The sequence below is a fragment of the Ursus arctos genome, unplaced genomic scaffold (assembly GCF_023065955.2).
Source record: "Ursus arctos isolate Adak ecotype North America unplaced genomic scaffold, UrsArc2.0 scaffold_4, whole genome shotgun sequence".
Classification (NCBI taxonomy): Eukaryota; Metazoa; Chordata; class Mammalia; order Carnivora; family Ursidae; genus Ursus; species Ursus arctos.
The window spans coordinates 54,873,155-54,892,888 of record NW_026623056.1 but is presented as its reverse complement, the minus strand read 5'-3'; the positions used below and the strand labels follow the sequence as shown (position 1 = coordinate 54,892,888).

Here is a 19,734-nt window from a genome sequence, read left to right as displayed (position 1 = left end):
TATTTCTAGCTGTTCTTCAAAGTTAAGGGATGAGCGGAAAAATAGAATGGACTACTTCTCTCCCACCCCAAAAAGGTCACCCCCATTTTTTTCCTATTGCATTGACAAAGATTTAAAAAGAAGTTAATGTTCAATATTGGCAAAGATGAGAGCAAGTAGGCACTCTTAAATCTACTCTTAAAAGCAAATTTCCAGAGAGAAATCTAACAATATGTATTCAAAACCTTTAGCAATTCTATTTCTAGGAAATTAATCTGAGGAAATGAACAGGATATATGTAAAGAAATATGTATGAATATGTGCATCACAATATTATTGATATAAGCAAAACACTGGAAATAATCTAAATTTCCAAACATATCTTTTTGATAAAATATATTATGATGAACTTATATGAAGGAAAATTATAAACCTATTTAAGTGTGACAGATTTTATTGATAAGAAAACCATCATCATATTTTTAGGTGAAACAAGTTAAAAGTATTAGAAAAAAATAGTATTACAGCACAATTCCATTCTCTTATGTTTGTATTTTAATTTCCTAAGCATATATATATATATATATATATATATATATATGCAGACAAAGTTACTTAGAAGAATATAGAGCAAAACATCACTTGGCTAGTGGGGCTATCAATGCATTTTTTTTTTAGTGCATATCTGTATTCCCAAATTAGATTATATTAATCATGGATTACCTGAATGGTTTAAAAATGTTAGGGAGTCAGTAGGATACAGCTAGTAGTTTAAGCTGGAAAAGATGTTCAATGGCGTCAAAAGGTCAAAATGGAACCCAAGGAAAATTTAATATTTAAGGGAAAACAGAGATCATCAAAACAACAGAAGTAGAATGAGTAACATACACATAGAGAGAAAGAAAATTTGAAGATAATGCTTATAGACATAAAAGGAGGTCAATTTCAAAAAGATAAGTTTCAACAGTATCAAATGTTGTGAAGAAGTTATTAATAATAGGAGCCCCTGGGTGGCTCAGTCAGTTAGGCATCTGACTCCCAATTTCTGCTTGGGTCATAATCTCAGACCCTGAGATCGAGCCCTGCCTCGAGTTCCACACTGAGCAGGGAGCCTGCTTTGGATTCTCTCTCTCCGTCTCCCTCTGCCCTAACACCCTGACTTCTGCTCATGTGCGTGCATGATCTCTCTGTCTCTGTCTCTCAAAAAAAAAAAAAACTTATTAATAATAATTACCATTATTTAGGATGAGAGCTAAAATGCAGTTGATTTAACAACAGAATCACTGTTAACATTTCCAATCACCAATACCAGTGGGAGGGTGAGAAGGAAGAGAGAAAACAGAGACTGGTAGAATAAACCACTTCCTCAGGAAGTTCAAATGAGAGCAGGAAGAGAATGTGGGGTAACAACTCTCGGTAGAGGGAGAGTAAAGGTAACATTTTCCTAAAGTTGGGAAGGTGCATCACAGAACAGCTGTGAAATACCATGAGAAAATGCCAAATATGCCATTTTGAAAGATGGAAACTATCACACAAATGCCAGAAGTTGTATTTTTACCATTTCTATGAAGATGTAAAAGCCATTGTTCTTGAATGCGTCTTTTTAAAGTCCATTCCAAAAAATGAACAAGAGGACTAAGAAGAATTATACTAATGGCCTAGAACTAGTGAGAGCCAGTTCCTATTACTTTACTCACAGTATAAACACTCAGAATCTAGATAAATTATCCTTATTTCACTTCCCCTCGAGCCTGAAGGACTCAATTTCCATATTTAGAACAATGTAATATAAATAAAACTCATAAATGAAATGGTGTTCTCATACTGAAGTAACAGAAGTTATCATATCTATTAAAAGCAAAAAGGTAAGCAAGGAATAAAAAGCATCATAACTCTACTTTCTAAAGACACTATTAAAATGCTATCCATTTTCTTCCAATCTTTTGTGTGCAGTATTTTCTTGTCTAAAATTACTGAATTCTTGCCCATCCCCCCAAATTATTACAATTGTTTACTTACATGTATTTCCCAGATACATGTAAAATAAAGTAGGAATATTTAGGTAAAAAGGATTTGCATCACCCAATAGAAAAAGAGTCAAGACCTATTATTATTTGTTTTTGCATCATCAAGGTGAGTTTTTTTTCTTCTAGCATTAACACAACATTACCCTCAATCAAAGCTTAACAATTTAATGATAATTTGAGTTTTGATAATGTCACATATCATCTTGCCCTTTTTGATTAACAGACTGGGTCCAAAAACCCCAATCCTACACCTGATAAAAATTCCAATGTCTCTTAAGACTTCTGCCTCCTTTTGGAGCCGAGGTTCTTAGAGTCACTATTGGCTTTGTGTGTTTGTGTTCACTAAACTCTTCACCTTGGTTGTATCTTATGGAACTATTCTCTTCTCTTCATTTTTGATCCAGTTAGATTCGGAAATCAACCTCTTCTGAAGAAGCCCTGGAGGTCGGTGGCAACGGAGAGGTGCAAAGGGCTATAGTTTACATTAAAGCAACTTTTGCAATTTAAAGTAGAGTCTTAAGAAAAGCCAGTTCCTAAAGGTCCTCTGTCCCCCTCACATACAATAATTTCTTACTGGATGGGGCGCCTGGGTGACTCAGTCAGTTAAGCATCCAACTCTTCATTTCGGCTCAGGACATGATCTCAGGATTGGGAGATGGGAGCTCCTCGTCGGGCTCCATGCTGGGTGTAGAGCCTGCTTAAGATTCTCTCTCCCTCTCCCTTTGCCCCTCTCCCTCTGCCCTCCCCCTGCTCATGCTCTCTTCTCTCTCTAAAAAAAAAATAAATAAAGGAGACATTCGTAAAAGATGTACTGTCTTGCCATATGGCTCAGCTTCTTTTCTCCCTTCTCTGACACCTTCTCTCCTTCTCTCTCCCTGGTTGCCTCCTACTTCCACCCCTGCAATTTCTATTCACTTCTAATACAGACAATTTAGCAACCTTTTCTCCTATTTCTTTAGACACCAGCATGATTCAAATTTTAAGTGTGCATAGGAATTACCTGGAGTCTTCTTAAAATGAATATTCTGAATCAGTAGGTCTGGCATGGGGCCAGAGATGCTTCATTTCTAATAAACTCCCAGGTGATGCTGCTGTTACTGGTTCATCAACTACTGGTTCATGAATTATTCTTGAATAGCAAAGTTATAGGCCATGTTTCCAGGACTTCAGTTTCTAAACCTAAAGCCATTTTTTCAAGGTAAAATAATAACAATTCTCACAAAAGGAATAATTTCAGTACTAACTGTTACCATATATTTTTCACCCTGCTACATTAACAGCCAATTCAATATCATTACACTATGTCCCCAGCTTTGGTTTGTTGGGCATAGTTAATTATGCCCTCTCTATTTAAGATAGTTAATTCAACTTCACAGTTTGTAATATATATTACTAAAAGTTAAATGAAAAATATGTGTTTTGCTTCTCTTAGAGGAAGAAACAGTAATCTTAACCTTAAAGGAATAATATTTATAACAGAGACAATGCTGACCAAATATTCCATGTGATTTCTTGGGTTGGGACTATTAGAATTATAAGAAGTGAGTTCTGTCACTTTCATGCACAAGCACACCACCTCCATTGATCTCCTCTCTCCTTCCTCTCACTGGAGAGATCAATGCACTTGGGAGAGGACACCGCAGATGAGACCTCGGCTCTGGTGAATCCCTTGATCTTAGCTTTGTGAGACCCTGAACAGGTCCCTGGACTTGTACCTGGACTATGAGTTTTAAGATGCTGAGTTTGTGAAACCTGGTTACACAACAATAGAAAACCAATACAAAAAGGCATATACAATTTTGAATCAGGCTAAATGTATTAATATTGCTGATTTCATTCCATGTGCTAGCTAGGGTCACCAGTTCCAGTTCAAACAGTTGGCTTGGTTGGCTAATGCCATCCTAGACAAAACTTTGGCACATGCTAAATAACTCTGAAAAGCCAGACATTCCTTGGCATAATATTAAAGAAAGAATTCACAAGGACTAGGAGACAGATTCTGGCTTGAATCTTTCACATGGTTCCTACCTATTCACTTTCTCATTTATCCATCCCACTCCCCAGTATGAAATGAAATAATATATGTTCATGATTATCCTAGAAATCAATTAATAAGGAAATCACTGGGCTTTCTAAAAAGCATTTTACTGGCTGTTCTCCCTAGATTGGAAACGCTAATGGTAGGGGCTGCAGTGAAGCCGGGCTCCCAGATCTCAGGTGGAATGAGAGGAACCTGGGGTGGCTGAGCTTAGGTGGGAGCTCATATTCACATGAATCAAAGTCAAGACGAGTGTAGTGATCAAATCTTGGAGAAAGAATTAACAGGTGAAGATCTCCCTAGAATGAGATGGGAAGACAACCCATAAAATTCTTGAGTTTTTTCTCCCAAAACTCCCTAGGTTAGTAAATAGAGGTTGTACAATACAAAGAAATCACCACCTCTCCTTAATTACCAATCTTGAATCAGTTGATGGATCCAGAACTTCTTGAATGAAGGAGAGGAGAGATGCCCTTGAGGAAGCATCCTGTACACAGAGAACTTTTCTTCTTGTTTTCTCCCACACAAATTAACTGCACTGGGTAATTGCACTAAAGGAAGAGATTCCAAAAACCTTTAGTGATTATTAGATATTGGCCTCCAGAGAAGCAAAACATCTAAAATCTAAGGTTTGCTGCTTAGAACTGAGGCCTATGGGGGTCAGCTGATTAAGGGGATTGTGTCTGTAAAGTACTAACTATAGGTCCAATAAAACTCGGACTCCAAGCTGTGATTCCTTCCACAGGCATGAACTATTTTCAGCACCAATTTGGTCATGCTGGAATATTCCTGCCCAAGTGAGAGACAGGTTTTTCTATACCTGGGCGTTCAACACTGAAATGGAAGGATACATATTGTCAGACACTTTATTGTTGAGGCATATTCCATTTTTGGGTATTCTACTCTGGTCTTCTTATCGTATGAGTTCAAAACCTGCCAGATGTAGATGGAAACCAGAATAAGAAAATGCTCTCTAGCTAGTTCAAAGTTCAATTCAAGCAGTCTGTCAGTCAGAACAGCCAGTGACCCATCAGATTCAGTTGTGTCAAACTGTCCCTAGGATGGCAGGGTACTTTGGTACTATCCAGGATACCACAGCAAGCCCCCAAAGAAGAATTTCAGTAAAGGTCCTTACAATATGAGAGCAAGTCACATTTCCTTCTGCCAGTAATTAGTCTACCTTTGAGAAACTGCTCTTGGCATCCTTTGGGACTTTAGTGAAGTCTGCAAATCTGACCACAGGACACCTGGTGACTGGGCTGGGACTACAGGCACAACTGAGTGGCCTATGCGGGTTGCTCACTCTCCTGACGTGAAGAAGTCCTCCCTCAACCCCCCCCTTACAGTCTCATGAGGAAAAGCCTATGACCAACCTACTGAGGATGAAAATCAACCTACTGAAGACCAAATCTCTAATTGACAGGTACTTCTTTGTGACGGACCAACGCGAGCCAGAGGGAGATCTGCTATGAAGCCACAGCCTGCAATAAACAAACAAACAAACGATAGCCTCTCTCAGGGGTGATCCTGAGAAGAAACAGAATGTTTGGAGAAATGAAAACCTCACAATGGGCAGACATATAAGCAGTATTTCTCATTGTTCACTTTCCTTGGAATGAGATCAGGATCTAGTCTCCTTTCTGAATAGCTATAAATGGTCTGTCTAGTTCAGAGACCCATAAAGAGCTAGATATCAAGTCTAGAGACGGGGATGTTTGGCAAGAATTGCCCAGAGCTGAGCCTATTTGTGTTCCAGGTAAATACTCCCAAAATAGCCCCACACCAGAGAAGTTCTTAATAGCAAGAGGGGACACAATGGTCCACTGAAGGATTGTCCATTGTGTTTCTTTTCAAGGCAATCTAGTGCAAAGGTCACAAACTCCAAAATCTACAAGTGTCAGATAGGTTCCATAAATAAGGGAAGAGAATTTGGTGAAGGACAACAAAGGATGCTTGGAATTGTGGCAAACTAGAGAGAGTATATTCACCTCAAGAACGCAGCTTTGAATCTTACCGTGTTGGAGGGTGCAAGCAGTGTTGCCAGATCTTCCTTCATTTGTTTTTCAAGAGAGGTCATAAAACAAACTTTTTAGATGAAATTTCCTGATTTTTAAATGCCATGAGGGCCAAACACACAAGTCTGTAGGCACATTTGATGCTAAGGCTGTCACTTTCTATGTCATTTGGGCTACTGTTGCTTGATACTTTAAAAAAAAAACAAACCTAGTCAGAGTGGCAAGGATGGAGATGACATATTGACTCAACTATATAGACTCTTCCTCACTAAGATCCACTGGGCTCTCACTACTAAAAAAACACATTTACCAGCAGAACTGCCATTCCTTTTGCTGTTAGACGTTAGACATATTGTAAAATCCATCAGATCCTAGTGGATGGTTGATTAGTTAGGGCTCTTTTACCATGCAGGAGCACCACATTGTACTAGAGATATTCATTCTGTATTTGGATTTAGTTTTTCTATTGGTACCACTACTGGTAGACTCATTTAATGCTTTATGCTAAGCCACACAACTTTATCTCTAACTAAGGAATTAACTCCACAGTTAAGGAAGTAAGTCAATGGGATGATTGTTACGGTTTTCGTGGGTCTTACTGTGTAGTCTAATACCTAAAAGGAGCTAGCCTTGTAGGACGATAGACTGACTAATTATTGAAGGCTCTGTTACTGCCTTTTCAGACACAACACTATCTTCCAAAATGTGGTTTATAAATTGTGGTATGTTTTTGGAGGCCCCTCAGTGGCTCAGTCAGTAGAGCTGCAACTCTTGATCTCAGGGCCATGAGTTTGAGGCCCACATTGGGCGTAGAGCTTACTTTAAAAAAAGGGGGTATTTTGTACCAGACATCATTAATATATAGTACTTTATTTCCCTAAAGCTAAAATACACAAGTCAGAAATAAAGATAGAAAGGGAAGAAGTCCTTGTCATGATATGATGCATAGTGACTGTTATGGATTGAATGGTGTCCTTTAATACCCCAGTACTTGCAAATATGATCTTATTTGGAAAAAGGAGCTTTGCAGATGATCAAGTTAAGACAACGTCCATAAGGGTGCGCTCTAATCCAATATGGCTGATGTTTTTTATCAAAAGAGGAAATTTGGAATAGAGACACTCATGTACAGAGGGAAGATGATGTGAAGATAGGGAAAACGCCATCTACAAGCCAAGAAATGTCTGAGGCTCCCAGAAGTGAGGAGAGAGGCGTGAACATTCTCCTTCACAGCTCCCAGAAGAAATCAATCCTGCTGACACCTTAATCTTAGACTTCTAGCTCCCAGAACTGAGAGACAATAAATTCTGTTGTTTAAGCTACCCAGTATGTGGTGCTTTATTACAGCAGCGTAAGAAACTAATTCAATGACCCATTCTCAATTTTTTTGCCTTTTTTTTCTTTGCAACTGTCTTTTGCTCATCTAGGAATTGGTAAACCAAGAAGAAATACATTCACAATGAGATCTAATATATTTTCCACTGAATTAGAGTCTGAGATGGCTATGAAGCCATCTTAAGTTCTTTATTCCTGTTGAAAAAAATTAAAAAGAATATTATACTGGTATGACAATAATCAAGGCAAAATAGTGTTGTTGCCACGTCTAATTCAAGTGTAGGAGTGCTGCTCCTTCAAGATGACTATTATACACAACAGAAATTGTAAAAGAAGAGACGGATACAACCACCCACAGGTAGGAACAACAAGGCTCAGACTCTTCATGAATAAAAGTGTGGTTCATCTCAGAGAGAAGACAAAAAAATCAAACATTAAAGGAACTGTGTGAAAGCAAGAGACATGTGAACTGGGGAGTGTAGGAGGAGGTCATAAATACCAGCTCCCGCTCAAAAAGAAGACAGACCACCCTAAAGTACTTGTATTCTTTTGCTTGTCTTTTAAGCATGATTATTCTTTGGCATATGAGATGGATTGGTACACTACAATGTACTGTTTCATCCATAATGCATAGAACAGTGACATGGGTCTGTGACAGAACGAGAGGAGGCACAGACATCACTCGATGACAGTAAACTGAGAAATGGTAGCCTTGAGCCTTCCTCTTTGGGTATGATGACTGGAATCTATGAAGGAGAAGTCCTTTCTGCTGTACCTGAGTTCTTAGTTATTTGCATTATATTAAAATATGTGCATTATACTTGAAGTGCCCAATGGCGTATATGGAAAGAAAGGCATGTGTGTACGTTGTGCAGCCAATAATTAGCATGTGTAGACTTCTTTGTTTCTGCGTCCTTTGCAGCTTCCCTTCCTTTGTGGGAGCTGTGTGGACACTTCTCTGATTCTAGAGAACTGTCAGTCACAGGACTCCAGAGACATGTTCAACCAAAATGATCTCTCTCCTGGGAGAGTTCTCTCTCCTGGGAATTTCAATCATGGGCAGAGACACCCAAGGCTAGAAGACAGTTAGAACCCAGTCCTTTGACAGCAGCTCCTAACACAGTGAGCACATGAGTTCCCATTATACAGATCACTGAAATGCCTAAATCCCTGGCTTCTGTTGCCCTACTTATTCAGCATGCCATTCAGTAGTCTTCCAATAAATCCCCTCAGCGTCCTTCTTTCCTTCCTTCTCCCTCTTCCTTCCTTCCTTTCTTAGTTAGCAAAGCTCATTATTGTTGCTTGTAGCTAAGGAATATTGATATATGTACTATCAGGCTTCTTATTTTTTTCTCATAATATGTTGAAAGTTTAAATGTAGATAATTTTGGGGCACCTGGATGGCTCAGTTGGTTAATTGCCTGTCTTTGGCTCAGGTCATCATTTCAGGGTCCTGGCATCGAGCCCTATGTCAGGCTCCCTGCTCAGCGGGGGCTCAGCTTCTCCCTCTCCCTCTGCACCTCCCCCTGCCTTGCTTGTACATTCTCTCTCTCTCTCAAATAAATAAATAAATAAAATCTTTAAAAAAATAAAATAAATATAGATCATTTAGCTGTAAAAAGGATGTTGAACTTGGTGGACAGAAAAGGTCTATTATGAAGTATTACTGTGTATCCTGGAGTAGAACTGATGGTAAGAGAATATGGCACAGGGTATCGTTGTACCAGAAACTGCCTCTAACTCTTCCTAAACTTAATAAAATCTCTCCATCAGTGCAACATTTTGTACTCTGAAATAAAGGGAATAAAAAAAAAAAGGTAAACAATGAAAGGACTAATTAGAGAAGGAAAGAGGAGAATAAAACAGAGAAAGTAAATAGAAGTCAGTAATGTCAAGGGTAGACTGCACCCACCTAGCAGTGGAAGTCTGGATAGGACCAAACTAGCACAGCCAGAGAACATTTGCCTTAGTGGCAAATGATGGAATATGTAGACAGTATATATTTTAAATCTCTCTCTCTTCCCCTTTCTATTTATTAAAAATATGAGATAGTAAAAGTATCTTTCATATATATGTCTGCAAAGTCAGTTAACATCTCTGACCAATTCTTTATTGCTAAAGTGAAGAAATTGAACTGGATAGTTTCTAACAACTCTCAAAACTAAAACTGTGATTTGTAAACCTTTTTCTTTAAAATAGCAACTATATTTGCATGGACTAATCAATGAATTATAAATCAAATATTTAGAGTTCTAATTCTCTCTCAAATGTAAAATCTTAGGGAGTAAAAACATTCCATCTGTACCTCAGTTTCCCCATCAGTTAACCAGAGATGATTTTTAATCCAATTAAACTATTCATACTTTTTAAAATAAAGTCAATTAGGGCCAACTATTCTTTATGTCATATATTTGTACTATTAATTTCTCCATGTTATCATAACAGGTGTATTTTACCATATGTATGGATTGATTACTTGCGTGTAATACGCACCGACATATACATCATTTTTAACTCTGTCTAGATTCAGTGAAAATGTAACAATCTCTACAAAAAGAAAGGTTTAGCACGTTTCTGTGATGACAAGCAGTGAATCTGGAAAGCTACTTTTGCCTCTTTGGTTACCAGGCAAATATCCGATTGTTGTAATGAACTACATAAGTAATGAATTTGCGCATATGGTCCACATACAGGCTTAATGATAGTGGTTTGAACAGCAATGCAGATACTGCAGCTCTTTAAGATCAACAAATCATGTTTAATCTTTAAATTAGAATTTTAAAATACCTCATTCATCCTGATCAGTAACTAATACAAACTAGTGGAATGTTAATAAATTCCTACTTAATTCTCCTAAAATTACCATCTTTGAAAAGTTTCCACAGGAGCTTTAGGCAGCCTAAAAGTTTTTGCAATTCAGAGTTTATCTCTCCCATGCCATTTCCTGAGACTAAAACGTAGCACAAGTAAGCATTTTTAATCAATGATCATGCTTAAACTTTGAAAACAAGCAAACAAATTAACTGGCAATCAAAATGTACTAAATGCCAAGGGGCGCCTGGGTAGCTCAGTCGGTTAAGGGTTAAGTTGCTGCCTTCAGCTCAGGTCAGGATCCCAGGGTCCTGGGATGGAGCCCCACATAGGGCTCCCTGCTCAGTGAGGTGTCGCTTCTCCCTCTCCGTCTGCCCCTCCCCCCCCGCTTTTGCACGCATTCTCTCTCTTTCTCTCCCTCTAATAAATAAATAAATAAAATCTTTTTTAAAAACCCAAAATGTACTAAATGCCTTGATCTTCCTTATATACTTTCAGACAAAACTCAATATCCTGCCTTGAATCCACCCATGGGAACATAAAGAACTGGAAATACAAAGATAAAGTACAGAGAATTCATTCCATGACCTCAGATCAGTGACAGTGTCAAAAATACTTAGTACAAAATGATCTGAGAAACAACATTTAGCAGTCCTTTTTGATTTCAAGGTTAGAAACCTTTTGATTTCAAGGTTAGAAAATAACATCTACCTTCTGCTATGCAAACCGGCAGTGATCCTAAAACAATTGGTTTGTCAATGTTGAGATAAGCAAACCAAGCTCAAAGTCCAGAAATTGCAAAAGGGAGGAAAATTTCAGCAAGGGGTGCTGGCTGGGGACAGCCACTTGTACCAAGAGAAAACATAGTAGGCTGCCTTTTTCTCCCTATTGTTATACTCGAAAGTGCTCATCCTTGTCCTCTGACTGGGAACTTCAGCTGCTGAGGGCAAATAGGTACGTGCTGTAATTTCTTCATTGGTATTTAGTGTCGCCCAGGTTCCTGAATCTGTCCCCTAGCCAACAGTTGACTCCTAGGGCAGGGCAAATATTGCCCCTGCCCCACCGTTACACTGCCCGCTAGATCCTCTGGCTGCTTCCGTCAGCCCGGAGACGGCTGGCACTTACTGGAAACTTTCTAGCAGGCTGCAGCCCCAGCAAAGAAAATCCTACCGAGAGGGCTCCCAGTTTAGTCAGAGCTGCTGGGGAAAGAAGATAGCACGCTATTGATTACTCACAGTTTGCCTCGGAGACGGGGAGCACTAGGACGAGGCACGCCAGCAGCGCCCCACAGCGCCCACCCAGGACCCTCATTGCGAAGCGGGCGGAGGCGCGGGCGGGGACCAGGACGGTGGCGCGTCGCGGCGGGGACCTGCGAACCCGGGCGCCGCTCACCGAGGACTGCGGCGCGGCGGGGACCTGCGAACCCGGGCGCCGCTCACCGAGGACTGCGGCGCGGCGGCGCCTGCGAGCGAGCGCTCCCGCGGAACAGCGGGAGCCGGGGGCGGGGGGGACCGCCCGCTCCCAGCCCCCAGCCCGAGAGGGGAAGTGATAAGGAGGACATTTCCAGGAAGCTTTCGAAGCTGGGGGCAGGGCTCAGGGAGAGTGGTGGAGGCCTAGTAAACACTGTCGAGACATCCTTCCTCGTCCCGTGTTGCGTTCCCTGTCTCCGCGCTGTGAACTTTCCCAAGGAGAAGGGGAAGGAAACGTAGTAGAAACCGTCAGCGAGCTAGGGTGAGAGGCTGAGTGGCCCGGGGAACTTTGAGAACTCAGAGGACGGGGTGTCCAGGCTTAGAAGGAAAAATGCTGCAGAGACAGACTGACGTTGGGATGAAGACATTAATCAAACCTAGAAGCGAGTAGCTCCAAGAAGGCGCCAGAGAACAGAGATAATGGAAGCAAACGGGATAGTTTTGATCATCCACGGTTTTCTTTTGTTCTTGCATTTATGGTGTTTAAAAAAAAATGTTTTGAGAGAAAAAAAGAGAATGTATCGAATTCCATCACCTTCAAACAGCTCGTTTTGGTTTTTGCAATATAACCTCTACATCTTGTGCTTAGACATACACATTTGAAATGTTAGGTAATGTTTAAGGCTGCATCTGAAGCTTTAAACGCCTGATTCAAGTCTCAATACTTTTATCACTTACTAGTTCTGTAACTTTAAGAAAATTGCTTAACCTCTCTAAGCCTCAGTTGTATCGTCTGTAAAATGGGGACAGTAGTGGGTTTTCATAAAGTTAATGTAAGGATTTAAGAGATAACAGATGTAAAGCAATTACTATGTGTTAAATAGTATTACTGAAGGCATATTTACTATAATCACTTCCAGAATTTCTGCCCAAATGAGCCTGTCAATTGATTTCTTGTGTGTGTGTGTGTGTGTGTGTGTGTGTGTGTGTGTGAAATTCTAGAGGCTGATCATTTTTAAAGGGTCTCTTGTAGCGCTAGCTTTCTGTGGTTCTGTGACCCATCCGGATGGAAGCTGATATTAGAGTCGCTTTTTCTGATAAGAACACTTTTGAAGGAATTATTGAATATATCTATCACCCTTCCCTTTTTGAAGTTCTTTTCCTTCTTGCTGTGTCTGACTCTACCATATCAATTTATTCACCAGTTTATTCCCAGCCCCAAGTGATTTAATTCTTAATATAATTCTAATCTCTGTAGAATTCTTTGGTGTGCTAACAATCATAGCATTAAACAAAATGACCTTTAGGTACTATATTTAACTTTTAAGTTTAAATGCATTTAAGGTAGGAGTCTTTCAAGTAAATGTTCTATTTGGGAATCTCCTTATCTTATGAGGAGGAATTAAGGGCAGAAAAATCTCAAAATTTCACAAGGAGAGGAAACTTCCAAAATCATGAATCAACAACATTCATAGCCATCTCCAATATCCCCAATATAAAAAATAATATAAAAAGTTTGAATAAGGAAATGTTAGAGAAACATGTTACCCAAAAGAAAAATCTTGCTCTCCTAAAAATTTCAGGAGATAGAATGGTTGTTGCCAGGAGCTGGGGAGTAAGGAAATGGGGAGACATTGATAAAGGTTATATAGTAGTTTATATACCCTTTCACAGCATGGTGACTATAGTTAATTATACTATAGCATATAATGAAATTTGCTAAGAGAGTACATCTTAAGTGTGTTCTCAAAAGGAAAAAAAAAAGAAAGGTAACAATGTGAGGTGATGGATGTGTTAATTATTATCATATTGTACATTTTAAATATATTACAATTTTGTCAATTATCCCTCAATAAAGCTGGAAAAAGAAATCAAGTAACATTTAGGATGCTAAATAATCCCTGGGGGATTAAATAAGAGTCTTAGCTAAAACGACAACAAGGTTGTTTTCATCTTTCAGAATAAACTAGATTACACTATGGTGAAATAGTCATGGAATTACAATGATTTAAGGTTAAGTGTTTATTGCTTACTCATGGGAAGTTCACTGTAGGACTTTCTGGGCAGACATCCTCATTGTGTTTGTTCAGCATTCTATACTGTTTTGATTTTATAGTATTTCAAAGTTAACATAGTCTTCCACAATTTCCATTTCACTCATATTTCACTGGACAAAGCAAGTCCCATTACTTCTAGATGATGGGAATAACTATCTCATATGTTTGGAAAAGGAAAAGAAAACTGAAAATAGTGTGCAGTGCTTATGTCTACCAAACCACTTAATGTATTGAAAAACTAATAGTCAACTTAGTTTACTAACTGACTGGCTGTATTTTGGCACCAGAAATGTTTGGTAATGTATCGTTCTGAGGGAAGACATGAAGTAGAATATATTTTTGGGGAACAAAAGGGGTGTTGAGTATAGTTCCAGAAATGGTAATGGAACATCTACATAGTGAGTCCTTTCAGGCACAGGAGTAGTAATTGGATTCTCCAAGAATTAAAAAGGAATATAGAGGGATGAGGTCAGATCTTGGGGAGTACATATGGGAAGCTGAAGGAGGATTGACTAGTGAGATCCAGAATAGTACATAATTGTGAAAAGCCAAGGGAAGAAAGAGCTTTAGAAGAGTTGACTGTATTAAATGTATTAAGTGATGAAAAAGAAAATGAGAACTGACTTAGTAATTAGGAAGATATACTACATTTAAAAATGTGCTTTGAGTAGTTTGATGGGGCAGAACCCCAATCACAGTAAATTGATAAAAAGAGTGAACAGAAAAAAAAATAGTGCTTTAGGGTTTTAGTGATAAGCCACCAGTTTAAAAAGTTGAGTTGTGAAAGTAAAGAGTTAGCAGAACAGTACTAATCTGGCGCATAGCTGAGGAGGAGTTGTAGATCTTTCCTGCCTTGCCTTCTTACTCCCTCCCCACCCTGGAAATTATAGTAAAAAAATCTAGTGAAAAAATGGAGAGCCATATATTTCAGATGTTGGATCAAGAAGAAATAATCAGAGGAACAGGATTTCAGAAAAGTTGAAACACGATTTTATCAAAGTCGCAGGAAAGTTAACCTTGGAAAAGATGAGGTAGATGTCTTCACTGAGAAGAAACAGATAACAGCGAGGAAAGAAAATTCATGGAGGTATAATCTAACTTTCTTCATTAGCACTGTAGAATAGAAGTATTATTGTGTCTGGACAACAGTCTGGGCAGAGAAAGCATCTGGCACTGATGAAGGGAGGATTCAGTTAGGAGAACCAGTACAGGTCATGCAGCCTTGAGCAACTGAAAAGAAATGTGAAGTTATCAAGTCAGGACAATGAAAAGAGTGAACAAGTTCCCTAGCAATTTGAAGAAAGAGATAGGAAGAAACATGCCATAAATGTTTATTAGAAAGATAACACCAACTTCAAAATTTGCTATTATTTGTTAGAAACTGCACTTAAGCTTTATTTCTTTCATTTCATCACCTTGGCAACCCTGCAAAGTAGGTATTTTTATTCCCATTTTGCAGATGGGATACTTGGGTTCAGAGACGGTGAGCTGTAAGAAATGTATCTGAGTTGAATCAGGGTTACATGAATGAGTAAAGAATAGAGAATAATTTTAAAACTGAATCTGTTGTGGGGTGGTGGGTGACTCAGTTGGTTAATCCTCTGACTCATGATTTCAGCTCAGGTCGTGATCTCAGGGTCCTGGATTGAGTCCTGAATAGTGCTGAACTCTGTGTCTGCTTGAGATTCTCTCTCCATCTGCTCTGCCTCCCACTGATATGCATGTGTGCTCTCTCTCTCTCTAAATAAAATAAATAAATAACAAAAATAACAACAAAAAACTAAATCTGTTGTAGCAAACCATTGTTTTCCCCTGAATACACTGGGCATCTCAGGGCCCTCTCCCTTTTACCAAGATTTGAAAAAATAGATTTAAGTAGAAATGGAATGGACAGACAGGTCCCTACATATCATGTGTGCATTTTTTTCCCCTACAAGAATGTACTTGTCATTTCTTTCCCAAAAATATCTGAAGGAGAAATGCAGATATTACATAGCCTTTTAAATAAACTAAAACATATTACAAAATAGCCAGATCACCATCTCCATCTTGCAGAAACTAAATAGCTAGCCATCTAATATTATCTAAAAATCCTAGAAAAAACATGTATCAAAATGTTAATAATTGTTATTTTTGGGTGGTGAATGTGAAATCTTATTTGTTCACTTTATTTCTTTTTCAGTGTTTTTCACATTTTATACAATGAACATATTATTTCTTTTAGCACCTGCTACTTGATATTCACTCATTTCTTTTGCATTCACAACCTCCCCACACAATAAATATCACACAATTCCATTTTACATTTTATGTAAAAAACAGCAATAAACATACAGACTAAAACGTCACTGTCATCTGAATTATTAGATAGTTAGCAAATGAATTTTCCCCTTGTCCTTAATTTATAATAACTGCCCCACTGTATTGTTTCTGTAGTTGTGAAGCCAGAGTCAGCCGGAGTCCCAGAGGATCCCCAACCCTGCTTCATAAAACAAAACAAAACACGCGCAAGACCTGAGATCTCTGGATTTCAGTTGGGGTTAGGGACAGACGAGGAACAACACCCTCGACTGGCAACACATCTTTTATGGGTATACAGAGAGGCCTTGCCCAAGATCATCAGGGATTTTTCAACTCCTTTCTGGACGCTCCGGTTGCCTAGTTACGAGAACCACCTCCCCGCCCCCGCCTCCGCAGGGGAAGGGGAGGTCGGCCCCTTCAGCCACTCAGAGGCCCCAACCACGGACGGTCGCACGATAATTGGAGAAGTCCATGGGCGGTGCTTGGGGCGGGCCTTCCGCGCCTGGGAGGAACGTCAGCACGTCGACGAGGGGTTTTCTCTGGCCGGGCTCCGCTAACCCTGCGTGGGTCTGTGTATCTGCGACTTTGGCCCGGCTGTGCCTGGGCGAGGAGGCCGTTGTTCGCTCGCGGGCCGCCGGCGCGGTTATCAGGGGTTGGTGCTGGGACTGACCGCCTTGCCCTCCCTCCCGACTTCTACGCCTCAGAGGTGCCTTGGAGCGGCTGCGGCCCCTCGGGGACTCGGCCCGGGGCAACCAGGGGCCCATCTCCTCTCGGGGCTCGGATGGGAGGCGGCGGGAGGTGCGGCCTGGCATGTTCAGTCTGATGGCCAATTGCTGCAGCTGGTTCAAGCGGTGGCGGGAGCCCGTCAGGTAAGCTGGAGCCCGCTGTCCCGGTGCCGTCCTCGGGGGTGGGGACAGCTGCGCCCCGAGGGACGGGTTGGGGCGCCACACCTCTCCTCTGGGAAGAGTCTCTCTCAGGCCGCGGGGGATGCTTTTGCTCCCGGGTTTGACTTGTCCTCAGAGGAAAAGATAGGAGGAGTAGCCTTTTTGTCTAGCTGCATTTAAGTTTTCATCAGTAATGCTTACTGTTATTTAAATGGGTTCGAATTTCTTTAAGAAGTTGTGGATTTTGTGTACGGAATTGGAAACTATCCGTTGTGTATATTTCCTGTGACGCTTTTGTAACGGGAATTTTTTTTTTAATAGAGAAGAATGGGATATAGTTTTCATAACATCCATTCCCTTACAACACATACACACGCATCACACTCATTCACTCCTGTTTTGAGGACTTGGGTTTGAAATCTGGCTCCACTGCTTAATAAATTATATGACTTACCTACTTTTGGCCCCACCTTCGTCATATATTAAATGGGGGTGATAATATCTATGCCTCAGGAGTGTTGTATTAAATGAGAATAGCTGATGGAAAGTGTTTTCTTAACCGTCGTGTAGCTTCAGTTTTCATGTGGAGTCTAGTTAAGCCTTTAATTGAAAGAGTTCACTTCTTAACCTTTCATTTTGAAATGCTAGCTGTATTAAGATCTAGCACCTGCTACTTGATATTCACACATTTGTTGAGAAGATACCATGTGCCAGGCACTGTGCTAGGCAAGAGTCAGTAAAAGTGATGCTTTTTAGGTTTAACCAAACCTTAAGTTTGTTACTCTTTATAAATAATGTTGACTTTTTAATAGTTCTACTTTGGAATTAGGCCAAGGGTAAATTATAACAAAGTTTTGTTTTTCTTGTGATTTGATAAAGGTGTTGTTGGGCAGAAGAATACCACAGAGGTGACTTGTCTTTCTCAGTATCGAAGGGTGCATGATGTTGATAGTCTTATTACTCGTAGTGTTAACTTTGAGCACTTGGTTATGGTTGTGTCTGCCAGATTTCTTTTTTTTTTTTTTTAAAAGATTTTATTTATTTATTTGAGAGAGAGCATGCGCAAGCGAGCACAAGCAGGAAGAGAGGCAGAGGGAGAAGCAGATTCCACACTGAGCATGGAGCCTGATGTGGGACTCTATCCCAGGACTCTGGGATCATGACCTGAGCCGAAGGCAGACACTTAACCAACTAAGCCACCCAGGTGCCCTCAGATTTCTCAATGTAGTGTTTTTGAGTCAAACAGATTCATGTCTGAATCCTAGGAATTTTGGCACTTTTCTCCCTGTCAGATGTGGATAATTTTTGCCTTGCAGCATTTTGAGAAAGAAAATGTATTCAAATAGTCGGTGCTTTGCAGGTAGCACTCAGTGAATGATACTTCTGATCTTAGGAGACAAGTGCCTATTAGTCAATTACCCACCTCAATTCATTTTATACTTACCAGTATAGATACCTTTCCCTTCCTCCCTTTCTGTGTTTGTGGAAGAAAGGTTCGTTTTCCTTTTCAAGGCTAATTCTGGTGGCTGTGTTCATTATTCCATTTTTTCCCATTTCCTGGTGAGCTTCAGTTGTTCAGCATTTTGCCAGAGATCATGGAGAAAACTTCTGGGATACAAGAATAAACCTAAACTTTTATCACAAAATTTATTATTCAGTTTTATCAAAAATACAAGATCTCTTGGGGCGCCTGGGTGGCACAGCGGTTAAGCGTCTGCCTTCAGCTCAGGGCGTGATCCCGGCGTTATGGGATCGAGCCCCACATCAGGCTCCTCTGCTATGAGCCTGCTTCTTCCTCTCCCACTCCCCCTGCTTGTGTTCCCTCCTCGCTGGCTGTCTCTATCTCTGTCGTATAAATAAATAAAATCTTTAAAAAAAAAAAAATACAAGATCTCTTTGTCTTTTGTCTTCACAGTTTTGCTTCTGTTCTTTCTTTAGAATGTAAACATGCTCAAGCCTCTCTGACCTAAAAAACAACCCAAACTAAATGTTTCCTATTGCTGCTGTAACAAATTACTATTACCTTAGTGACCTAAAACAACACAAATTTATTATCCAATAGTTCTGAGGTCAGAAGCCTAAAATTGGTTAGGAGAGTCGTATACCTTCTGGAGGCTCTAAGAGAGAATCTGTTTTTCTTTGCCTTTTCCAGGGGAAAAAAAAAAAAAAAGGTTGCCTGCAGTCTTTGGCTTGTGGCCCCCTTCTTCCATCTTCAAAGCCAATTGCATAAGACCTCTCTTCTCTGATCTTTTCTCAGGACTTTTAAGAGTCCCTTTTGTAGGGACTCTTGTGTTTACATGGGCTCTACCTGGGTACTCCCAAGACAAGCTCCCTATCCAAGATCCAGTAAATAAATCATGTCTGCAAGATTCCTTTTGCCATGTAAGGTGACATGTTCACAGGTTCCAGCGATTAGGTTGTAGACATATTTGGGAAGCCATTATTCTGTGTCTACCACAGTAAACAACCCTCTGTCCCTGCAGCCACGACCTTTCCCTCTTGGCCTTCATCCCGGACTAACAGTTGGCAATGGATTACTGACACTTTATCACCTTCTTCTCCTCTCACGAATTCCTTAACTTCTGCATTTGAAGACTTCTGCCCAGACCCCTTAATTCAGTTGTTCTCGCTACACCAGATGCTGCCTCGTTTTTAAATCCAGTGGATTCTTTTCGATCTCTTGGCATCATTTGACACTTAAGACCACTCTCTTGAAATTCTCTGATTTTTTTTTTCTGAATTTAAAATTTTTTACCTTTCTGCCAGTTAGCCTTTCATCATCTCACTCTCAAGTCTTCCCCAGGGTTTTGTCTTCAACTCTCTTTTCTTCTGTATATTCTCCTTTAGTGGGCCTATTTCACTGCATATAGTGACTTCA

General features: G+C 40.0%; 2 protein-coding genes across 6 annotated transcripts in view; one reads left to right on the top strand and one right to left on the bottom strand.

The window, feature by feature from the left end:
- Positions 1-11,788, bottom strand: part of PROS1 (protein S) — a 66,265-nt gene extending 54,477 nt beyond the window's left edge. Inside the window, exon 1 of the mRNA XM_026490997.4 lies at positions 11,441-11,788. Within this exon, the coding sequence (XP_026346782.1) occupies positions 11,441-11,516 (76 nt within the window). The 5' untranslated portion in view covers positions 11,517-11,788. The remainder of the gene's footprint in view (positions 1-11,440) is intronic.
- ARL13B (ADP ribosylation factor like GTPase 13B) overlaps positions 1,435-19,734 on the top strand; it is an 82,989-nt gene continuing 64,689 nt past the window's right edge. For 2 of the 5 annotated variants that reach the window (XR_008957249.1, XM_026491206.4), the window contains exon 1: positions 16,486-16,841. Coding sequence is in view for 3 of the 5 variants with exons in the window: in XM_026491206.4 (XP_026346991.1) it covers positions 16,783-16,841 (59 nt within the window). In the remaining 2 variants the exon portion in view is untranslated. Of the gene's footprint in view, positions 11,160-16,461; positions 16,842-19,734 lie in introns of those variants that run through there. The other 3 variants (XM_044381222.3, XM_026491077.3, XM_026491320.4) reach the window with 3 other exon arrangements.